Source organism: Fukomys damarensis, unplaced genomic scaffold (assembly GCF_012274545.1).
Source record: "Fukomys damarensis isolate Sample0158 unplaced genomic scaffold, DMR_v1.0_HiC HiC_scaffold_9, whole genome shotgun sequence".
In the NCBI taxonomy this organism is placed as follows: domain Eukaryota; kingdom Metazoa; phylum Chordata; class Mammalia; order Rodentia; family Bathyergidae; genus Fukomys; species Fukomys damarensis.
Genome location: NW_022900921.1, coordinates 390,490 through 402,180, shown reverse-complemented (window position 1 = coordinate 402,180; position 11,691 = coordinate 390,490). Strand labels below are relative to the sequence as shown.

Here is an 11,691-nt window from a genome sequence, read left to right as displayed (position 1 = left end):
TCTTTTTTTTTTTTTTTTTTTTTTGAGACAGGGTCTCACTATGTGGTTCAGGGTGGCCTGAACTTGCCTTGGCCTCCTGAGAGCTGGAGTTACAAGCGTGTGCCACCACAACCGGCTTGTCTTTTTAGTTGGACTACATCCTCAAGGAATTTCCCCAGAAAGAATACATGGAAGATAAAAGATTTTACTCTGCTCTCATCCTTGATGGAGAGTTTGTCTTCTAAGTTGAAAATCATTTTTTCTCAAAACTTTAAGGCAAATGTTCCAATGACTTCCAGCTTTGAGTGTTGTTTGCGATGCCTTTGATGTTCATTCCTGTGTTTTGTTCCTTGACTCAATGATTATCACAAAGAGGCACATTCCTTTACCATCCCATAAGCCCCCCCCTTACATCTTCTTCCAACTGTTACCCTCCTGTCCACCAAGGATAATTACTTCCGATTTTCATGATAATCATTTCCTTACCTTTACTGTCTAAACATGTATCCTTATATGGAACCTCTATCATTTATTTTGCCTGGCTTCTTTCACACAACATTCTATTTATGAAATTCATCCACATTCTGTGTATCTTTAATTTATTCTGTGTCAATGCTGTAATATTTCTTTGCATGACACACAATGTTGACGATAGTTTCACTATTTTTAGTGTTCAGGTGATTGCAAAAAAGTCATAAACATTCTTGTACATGGTTCTAGGTGCCCTATGCATTCTTTTTTTTTTTTTGTACTGGGGATCAAACTCAGGTCCTTGTGCTTGCGAAGCAGGTGGTGGCACCACTGAGCTAAATCCCCAGCCCCTAAGCATTCATTTTTGAGGAGTAGATAGCTAAGAGTGAGAACGCATATATTATATTTTGGCAGAGAATACCAAACTCTTTCTCAGAGTGATTCTGTCAAGGTCCACGAGCAGTGCACGGAAGGTTCACCTCTGGGAGCCATATATGAGCTATTCTGTGTCTTTACCGACTCTTGATGTCATGAACAGTTTAATTTATAACCATTACTGATTGTGCAGTGGTATTCCACTGTAGAACATAATTGTAATTTGCATTTCCTTGATGAATAATGATGGTAAGCATATTTTCCTATGTTTATTAGTTATTCGGAAAGCCTTGTTTTATGGCAACCTATTTTATATTTGGTTGTCTCTGATATCTTAGTGATTAGAATTCTTTATATATTCTGAATAAGAGACTTTTACCAGTCATATGCTTGTCGCTCAGTATCCATGGGGGACTAGACACCAGGACCCAGTATCCCTCAGACACCAAAACCCCTTATTATAAACTAATGTAGAGTTTGCATATCTTCCCATACACTTTAAATCATCTTTGTATTTCTCATAATATCTACTACAATACAAATGCTATGTAAATAGCTGTAGTAATATACTGTTTAGGGACTAACGATAGGAAAAAAGTCTGTACATGCTTAGTACAGATGCAATTATTTTTTCTGAGTATCTCTGATCTGCAGAATCCCAGGATATGAAAGATGGACCATGTGTCTTCTCACACACTATGGCTGTCTTTTCAAGTTCTTGATGATTTTTTTAAACAGACGTTTTTAATTTTTATACAAATATACTAATATTTTATTTTATTTTTTTTTGTACTCAGGATCAAACTCATTTAATGTCTTGTTTAAAGAAATCCTCTATCCCAAAGATCATGAGGAACATCCTTATATATTATCTTAAAGAAGCTTTACTTTTTGCCTTAGACATTTAGAAGAATTTAATTGAGAAAGACTTTTGTGTTAATGTGTACAATAGAGTCAAATTTCACTGCTTTCCACATGACTATCCAGATGTCCATGTATTTAAAAGACTATCCTTTCCCCACTGCTCTGTAAGCCACCACCATCATAAACCAGAAGCCCATCTATGTTAGGTGTGGTGGCATATACCTGTAATCCCAGCCCTCTGGGAGGCTGAGGCAAGATCACAAGTTTAAGCCTAGCTTTGACAACCTAGCAAGACCCTGACACAAAAAAGAAAAAGAAAAAGGAAAAGAAAAAAATACAGTTCAGTGTGAAGGCTGTGGATTCCAACTCTAGTACCCACCCCCCAAAGGCGAAGGAATATAAGGACGAGGAGGAAGAGGAGGAGAAAAAGGAGGAGGAAGAAGAGGAGGAAGCCAATTTGTGTGGGGTACTGTTTCCATATTCTTTATGGGATTCCACCAGACTACTGTCTCTCGTTGTATCCAATCTGTACCAGCTCATCACCATGGCTTCCTGATGAAGTCTTCATATCTGGTAGAGTGAGGTCTCCTCTGTTTTTCTTAAAGGGTGGCTTCATCATTCTTGGAATTTTATTTTTATGTATATATTTTAGAATCAGTTTGTTAATTCACTTTTTGAAAAAGACTTTAGATTTACGTTTCAGTCAACTGGCAAGTTTTAAGTCATACTTTTACAGTATTTATACTAACTCAAGAACATGATATATCCTACCATTAAGTTTATTTTTCCAATATTTTTAGCTTTTTAGAGAGTTATTTCACATTGTCAGATTTCCCCCCGACATATGTAATAATTGAACATTTTCATTTAATTTTAAATGGTATTCTTTTGGAATTCTCACCCACACACACACACTTGAGATGGGGTCTCGCCTAGGATGGCCTTGAACTCAAGTGCTTAAGTAATCCTCCTGCCTCATTCTCCTGAGTAACTAAAACTGTAGGTATGCAACACTGCATCTGGTTACAGAATTTTCATTTTCTATATGCTGTAGAACATAAATAACGCAATTTAAAAAATTTTATACACGGCATTGTGTCCTGCAAAAGGGCTAAACATATTGTTAGCTAAAAGGAAATTATCCAGGTGAACCTAATCTAATCATAAGAGACTTTTAAAAGCAGAGTTTGTACTGGCTGGTGGGAAGAGAAACAGATCTGACTCATAAAGAGTACTTGGAGGGGCGGGGGATTTAGCTCAGTGGTTCAACGCCTGCCCCACAAGCTCAAGGTCCTGAGTTTTATCCCTGGTACAAACAAAAAAAACAGTTTCCAAGACCTGTCCTGTAAAGATACAAGATCCCAATAATGAATGTAACTGTATACCTAAAATGTACCAATAAACTCAATGAGGGAAAAAAGAAAGAGTAGTTGGAAAGTCACTGCTACCCTATGAATGGAGTCTCTTGAGAAGGAAAGCAGGTAGTCTCTAGGAGGAGAGGTGGCCTCTAATTGAAAGAAAGCAAGGAACTGGGGGCCCCTAGCCTAAAGCTACAAGGAATGAGATTCTACTGACAACCTGGATGAGCCTGGGAGCAGATTCTTTCCCAGAGTCTCCACAGAAGAGCTCAGCCCAGTTAACACACTGACTCCAGACATCAGCGGGATGCTCTGCAGGAAACACAGGCCAGCCCACCCCGATTTCAGATCTATGGACTGTGTGATGATGAAAGTAGGTTGTTTAAAGACACTAACCCTGTGTTCCTTTGTTATGCTGTCATAAAAACTAATACACCCCCCCTCTTTCTATATTTTTCTTCTCTTTTGTTCCTCCAGGCTTCATTCTGGATATTTCTGGCTGGCATATTTTCCAGGTCATTGATTCTCTCTTCAATTATATCTAATATGCTTACAAACTCATTCAGTTAGTATTTCAAACACTATAGTTCTTCGTTCTAGAATTTTTTTCTTTTAAAAAATGTTCTAATTGATCGACCAACATTTTCATCTTGCCTTTTGCCACCTCGAACACACTATTTAAAAATTTGGATGTAATAAAATCAGTATCTCCTGCAGATGTTTCTTTTGTGTTATTTCTGATGGATCTTGCCTTATCTCCTTGTGTGTTGTTGTTTTTTTTTTTTTTTTTTTTTTTGGTACCAGGGATCAAACTCGGGTCCTTGTGCTTGAGGCAGGCGCCATGTGTTTAGTTATTTTACATGTGTTGGACCTTGTAAAACTGCTGTCTAGAAATAACTTGATATGCAGTAGGATAGTATCTTCTTCCAGGGAGAATTTACATTTACTTCTGATAGGTATTTGGGGGCCCTAACAATTTAGGTTTACCTCTATAGAGGTTCAGCAGATGCCTCCAAGAGTTTGTGTCTCTTCCCTTTACGTACTTCTAGGATGTGGCCCTTTAATGGTCCTGATATAAAGCAAAGGAACTTTGCCATGCCCTGTTGAAGAGCCCTGGATTCCAACCCTATCTCCTAACCATAGGAAGTCCAAAGCACTACTCAATCTCTCACCTGCTCTTTCCAGAATTTAAATAAACCTCAAGGCAGACACCCCTAAACGCTGGGCTTCCCACACTAGGAGGTCCTTCCCTGGATCCTAACATAATAACTGTTCATCATCTTATTAGCTCTGTAGGATAAGTGCTGAGCAGGGGTTGGGGTCAGGGGAATGTTGGCAGCAAACTGGCACAGTTGTTTCATAGGTACATTTTAAATTAACATCCCTAGTTTTAGCTACTCATGTCATCTTCATTCTCTGGGCTTGTCATTCCTATATTCAGAGCCTCTTTATAGTTCTACTGAGAACCTCTTTGGCGTTCATTCTACCACTTACTGCAAATGACTCATCGACTTATTTTCACTTCTGCTCTTTTATCTTATCAGGTTAGGTATTTGATTTACCATCTTAAATCAGAAGTTCTTAACTACCCTTTAGAGGTGAAAATATGAAGACCCATGAAGACACAGCAGGTGTCCAAAGTCAGAGGAAAATGGCTGCAAAGGTCACGGCTGGACTTGGAACTCAGGTCCCAGGGTCACAGTCATTCTGGGCCTTTTACCAACACATGTTTCTTATCACAGAACTTTTGTTGTGAACTTTATTTATGTTTTAATTTATTTATATTAATATGGTCAAAATAAAACCATTTAGGAATAGACAAAGCTCATGCTTAGAGAAAACTGGAGGAAAAAGACAATAAAAGCTATACCAATTATTTCATGTTAAGGTGGTAACTGTTACTTCTAAGTACTGCCAGACCTAATATTAAACACATTTTTTAAAAAGTCAAACATTTCATAGAACTTTTTTTTTTTTTGGCACCAGGGATTGAACTCAGGTAATCCCCAGCCCTCATAGAATTGTTTTACAAAATCTTTCCTATTTTGGTTGAATAACTCAAGATTTTAGAAGGAGAAAGAAAGAACATATATATTTCCCCACTAAATCTTGCAATTAATATTACTATATAACTTAGTAGACATTTATGAATACTTTAAAATGATAAACATTTGAAAATTTATTTCCTAACATTTTACTAATATCTAGTGAGAAAGCCAGAAATCAACTGTAAAAACTATTCAAATTAGGTCAGGGCTTGGGCTTGTAGACCAGTGGTAGAACCCTTTCCTATCATATGTGTGGTTGGGTTCAATACACAGTACTTTAAAAAAAAAAGAAAGAGATATCAGAGTATTTTATTCTGGTTCCAGTTCTTCTTAATTCTGTCCAAGTCCCTGGCCTAACATGTACTGCCCCCGTATCTTCCCAATACTCTAATTTAATAAAAGACTAAACAATTTTATAAAGCATACACTATTGCTAGCATATTTCTCAAAAATATAAAATTATACATGTCCCCAGATTAGTTTCCTAATCTTACCACAAATTATTGGTTCTAAACAACACGAACTTATTACCCTACAGTTCTAGAGGTCAGGAATCCAAAATGTGTCCCACAGGACTAAAATCAAGGCATCAGAGCTGTGTCCTCTTGAGAATCTACTCTCTTGCTTTCCCAGCTTCTATGGGCTTCATCTACTCCTCATCTCCTGGCCCCACATCGCTCCAAACTTCACTTATGACCACATTTCCTTCTCTGACTGCAACCTTCCTGTCTCTGCTTTATAGCAGCCACACTGGACCCATCAGGCTAACCCAGGCTAATCTCCCACCTCATGACGGTTAATGTGATGCAGAGTTCCTTCTGCTTTGCAAAGTAATGTATGCATGGGGTCCAGCTTTAGGATGCCATTGGGGAAGGGGCCATTTTTGGCCTTAAGCATCCCCAAGGGTCACTGATTCACTGACAGATGACTTTTTAATATACTAATGACAAAAGGGATATATTTTCATTCTCTGGGCTTGTCATTCCTATATTCAGAGCCTCTTTATAGTTCTACTGAGAACCTCTTTGGCGTTCATTCTACCACTTACTGCAAATGACTCATCGACTTATTTTCACTTCTGCTCTTTTATCTTCAGGTTAGGTTCATCGACTTATTTTCACTTCTGCTCTTTTATCTTATCAGGTTAGGTATTTGATTTACCATCTTAAATCAGAAGTTCTTAACTACCCTTTAGAGGTGAAAATATGAAGACCCATGAAGACACAGCAGGTGTCCAAAGTCAGAGGAAAATGGCTGCAAAGGTCACGGCTGGACTTGGAACTCAGGTCCCAGGGTCACAGTCATTCTGGGCCTTTTACCAACACATGTTTCTTATCACAGAACTTTTGTTGTGAACTTTATTTATGTTTTAATTTATTTATATTAATATGGTCAAAATAAAACCATTTAGGAATAGACAAAGCTCATGCTTAGAGAAAACTGGAGGAAAAAGACAATAAAAGCTATACCAATTATTTCATGTTAAGGTGGTAACTGTTACTTCTAAGTACTGCCAGACCTAATATTAAACACATTTTTTAAAAAGTCAAATATTTCATAGAACTTTTTTTTTTTTTGGCACCAGGGATTGAACTCAGGTAATCCCCAGCCCTCATAGAATTGTTTTACAAAATCTTTCCTATTTTGGTTGAATAACTCAAGATTTTAGAAGGAGAAAGAAAGAACATATATATTTCCCCACTAAATCTTGCAATTAATATTACTATATAACTTAGTAGACATTTATGAATACTTTAAAATGATAAACATTTGAAAATTTATTTCCTAACATTTTACTAATATCTAGTGAGAAAGCCAGAAATCAACTGTAAAAACTATTCAAATTAGGTCAGGGCTTGGGCTTGTAGACCAGTGGTAGAACCCTTTCCTATCATATGTGTGGTTGGGTTCAATACACAGTACTTTAAAAAAAAAAGAAAGAGATATCAGAGTATTTTATTCTGGTTCCAGTTCTTCTTAATTCTGTCCAAGTCCCTGGCCTAACATGTACTGCCCCCGTATCTTCCCAATACTCTAATTTAATAAAAGACTAAACAATTTTATAAAGCATACACTATTGCTAGCATATTTCTCAAAAATATAAAATTATACATGTCCCCAGATTAGTTTCCTAATCTTACCACAAATTATTGGTTCTAAACAACACGAACTTATTACCCTACAGTTCTAGAGGTCAGGAATCCAAAATGTGTCCCACAGGACTAAAATCAAGGCATCAGAGCTGTGTCCTCTTGAGAATCTACTCTCTTGCTTTCCCAGCTTCTATGGGCTTCATCTACTCCTCATCTCCTGGCCCCACATCGCTCCAAACTTCACTTATGACCACATTTCCTTCTCTGACTGCAACCTTCCTGTCTCTGCTTTATAGCAGCCACACTGGACCCATCAGGCTAACCCAGGCTAATCTCCCACCTCATGACGGTTAATGTGATGCAGAGTTCCTTCTGCTTTGCAAAGTAATGTATGCATGGGGTCCAGCTTTAGGATGCCATTGGGGAAGGGGCCATTTTTGGCCTTAAGCATCCCCAAGGGTCACTGATTCACTGACAGATGACTTTTTAATATACTAATGACAAAAGGGAGTTTCAGATAATAAAATAACAGTGAAATGATACTATTTTAATAATCAATATGTTACGAAATCCAAATCCTGTTGTCAAGGCAGTAGCTAACCTGCTGTTGAGTTTATTTTTAGCAGAAGTCAGTTGTTTTTGTTTTTTAAACAGGAATGTATCATCACCACATTGCTCCCCAATCTTATTTGTTATTTTAAATCTGGTAAAGGATGAATATAAAAAAGAAAGAGGGACAAAGGGAGCCAAAGTCACTTCTACGGTTTTTACTTTTCAAATTAGAACCTAAGATAGGAGGTTATCAAAACAGCAAGTATCAATTACAGCTGTAAAGTTAAAATTGCTTGAAGATAACTGTTGTCCTATGGGGATAAATACAACTAATGAGAATTTTCAAACAGGTATTTAATTAATATTTATTCATTACTGCTAAGATTCTAGACATAGGTCAGAATCCTACTTATAGCAAAAAGTATTAGTGATTCAAAGTCATCAACAAGTCTAACCTCAGTACAAGCAATGAGGCCCAGTAAACCAACAGCTGGCTTTGGTCCTGGGCCTACCCTTAATAGCCCGTGAGATGGAAAAAAATCACTAAGCCTCCCCAGTCTTTAACTGCACTGCTTATACAGTTAGGGTTATAGCAGACCTCGCAGTAACTAGACAATATGTACTGTTTATGTCACTGCTAACCTCCCAAGACAAGGGAATGGCAACCCAACTGGGACAAATGAAACTTACATTTAAATGGCTGCCTCTCTACAGCCATAAAATGAATTCCCTGGAAACCTCCCTTCCTGCTTTCCTCCTTTCTACCTCCCCCACAAATTAAGTATCAAATTACCATTCAATTCTAAATAAGAGATGGCTTATAATCAAAAGAATGTTCTATTGTTCATAATTTTTAATTAACATTAACGTTTCCAATTTGAACTATCCACTGACTTCAAAACTTCTCTTGGTACAAGAGATTTAAGTATACCTGAGTATCCCTTATCCAAAACGTCAAAATCTTCAGTGCTCCTAAATCTGAAACTTTGGTGGTACTGATACCATGTTCAAATAGTTTTTAGATTTTGGAGCATTTCAGATTTTACATTTTTGGATCAGGGATACTCAATTGGTAATAAAGCCTATGCATATATTCCAAAATCTGAAAGAAAAACAGAAATCAAAAATGAGCAGAAGTGCCCGAGCATTTCAGATAAGGGATACTCAGTCTGTCCCAATATGTTATCATTTGGAAATTAAGGTCCCCTTATTTTAGATATGAGCTGGGTGTTCCTTCCCAATAGCCTCTTCTCCCAAGTTAGTTTCCTCTTAGCTCCCAGGGCCATCAGCCACTCTGGCCCAGAGAACATCTCTGCAACACAGGATTAGTTAAAACCACTGACAAACATTCTCCAAGCTCAGCCTCTCTACTCCATAAAAACATATACTCCTCTACCAGAGCACTCAAAGGAGTTCTTTTATCTTTAGCCCCCTCTGCCTATAGCTGTAAACATTAGAAGCTTAGCTTCATCGGGTTCTTTCAGAGGCAAAGACCATCTTAATTTTATCGATCAAAAATAGAAAGGAAAAAATTTCTGCCCAGAAAAATAAGGGATAAAGTTTGGGAAGTGCTGATAACTGTAGTCTAGAAAACACGTGAAGAACTTTACCTTTAGCTGGCCCATGATGTCGAAGCAGCTGACTGTCTTACCATGCAAGAGACTAAGGTTCAGGGTCAGACTAACGGTTCTGACGTCCTGCGCTGGACACACAGTTGAAGAGAGACACCAAGGACGGCGGCCAGCCCAACCCCTCACACAGCATCCCTTCCTGGTTAATCCGCGGTGTGACAATGATACTGACTGGCCTCGTCCTGCCAATGAATGGCAAGGCACTGCAATGACGGCGCCTAGAAATGAACAGGAGTGATTGGGAATAAAAGGGGGAGGGGGAAAGGTGGCCGTGATGAAGAAATGAATAAAACTCCAAATTTCCCTTACACCTCACTGTCCTACCTACTATGCTGATATCATAATGACAGGCGCAACGGGAAAAAAAGGAAAAAAAGAAAGCAAAGGGAAAACTGCTAACCTATTTAAATTTATGCAGCTTTCAGAGAATTTGAGTTTTTAACCTACAGCCTGACTACATATAACTACAGCAAGAGGTTGATTCAGTTTAGCTCATAAGCCTGCAACAGTATTTTTGTCATTAGTGTTTCTAAATTCTGATGATTCAGTTTCACTTTTCATTATAGCAAATACTCAACCCACAGTATTAAAACAGATCATACTTACCAAACAATTCCTTGGGCTCCAGAGCCAATTGGTTTCAACTGCTGATAACGTTTTAGGACAGTGAAAGTTGAGTCTGCCACTTGCACACTGTAAAACTGACTATCACATTTACTGTCACTCATGATGTAGTGTCATACAATATCCCAAAGAGCTGGTACTGTTGACAAGATTCCTTAAAAGAGAAACAGAATAAATGTGCATTCTTACAGAAATATCCACTCACAGCTCGCACATTTATTGCGATATAAGACAATGTGGCTCTAAGTTCCTAAACTTAGTTTGACCAAGTTCTGAACTTAAGCGAGACCAGTACAAAAGGAAGGGATTTTGAGGAACAGCAAAATCACATATTAAAGGACTGCATAAGAAAGTAAGAATTTTCAGAGAAAAAAATTATACATCATTACTAGCCATGCCATAAATGCTTCTCAGCAGTTTGCTTCTTAGAGGACCAGCTAAAGTCTAGCAGTCTCAACCAGAGCTGGGAATATTATTTCAGAATGACTGCCTCTAGAAGTCCTGAAGGAAAGCAAACTGACCAGATCCTCTAAGTACACACATTCAGGTTAAAGCGATGAACCGGAAAGCAACATTCACACGCCAGAGTGACAGGCCATGAGGACTGGTGCTACTGCTGTGCTCTACACACCCAGACAGGCCCGTTTCATGAAGGTGGGAGATGGCTTGCATCCCTTGCATCCCACAAACTCTGCTGTGTCCCCACAACAGAAGATAGTAACACTACAAAGAGATTATTTATGTATGAGTATAAACTGGCAGCCCAGAAAGTAGCTTTTCTGTGCCTTAGGAAGGAGGCTGAAAGTCTCACTCTGCAGAACCTTGGATGATTTTATATAGAAACAAGCAAACAGTTACTTGGTTTACCAACTCTTATCTGAGGATGTTTATGGAAAAGTTAGCAAGCTATTTTTTTTTGTATATCCTTTAAATTAAAAAGCGAAAAAACAAAATCATATAGGTAAACATTTCATACTATTTAAAAACACAGAATTAAAATATTTTTTCTATAGGTCCTTCAAGGTTCCTGCCTTTCTGTTTTACTATCTAATACGGTGCTCAATGAATTTTTTGTAGTGATGATTTACAGTTCAACAAAATGGCATCTAGATTTTCCTTAAACATGAAAATAAATTAATACCCACTGCCTCAAGTTTTTCTCATCATTCTTTTTTTTTTTTTTTCTGGTGCCAGGGATCGAACTTGGGTCCTTGCTCTTGCAAGGCAGGCGGCGGAACCACTGAGCTAAATCCCCGGCCCTTTCTCATCCTTCTTGAGTCTGGCCAGCTAGGCCTGCCAAGAGCCATCAGTACAATGCCCAGGAAATGCCTTCAGGGAGCACAGCGCACTAGATGCTAGACAAACACAAGTGCGCACTCTCACCCACATCAGGGTCCTCGGTCCCAATTTACCCGGGAGCAACCCAAAGCTCTGTGAGCTACAACACAGGCCCAGGCTGCATTGCTGTGAGGGGCACTCGCATGCAGCACCAGGCCAGGAAAGCTTGGGGGAGAGGGAAGCAGGTCTGTCTTGGTCACTATGGCATTGAACACTCCAAAGACAAGACAGGGAGGGACACCGCAAGAATTCAATAAACCTTCACTGATCTGACTCACCCTGTACCATTCAATGATTCTCTACACCACTGTTTCAGCTGACATCTGAATGAGTATCTGTTTCTAAAGATTAGCTTATT

The 11,691-nt window shown here is 38.5% G+C and overlaps 1 protein-coding gene across 4 annotated transcripts in view; it reads right to left on the bottom strand.

Annotated features, from left to right (window-relative positions):
* The window catches only part of Mapk9 (mitogen-activated protein kinase 9), a 40,727-nt gene extending 30,578 nt beyond the window's left edge, over positions 1–10,149 (bottom strand). For all 4 annotated transcript variants that reach the window (XM_010623741.2, XM_010623739.1, XM_010623737.1 and 1 more), the window contains exon 1: positions 9,978–10,149. In XM_010623741.2, the coding sequence (XP_010622043.1) occupies positions 9,978–10,099 (122 nt within the window). In that variant the 5' untranslated portion in view covers positions 10,100–10,149. The remainder of the gene's footprint in view (positions 1–9,977) is intronic.
* Between the last annotated feature and the right edge of the window lie 1,542 nt (positions 10,150–11,691).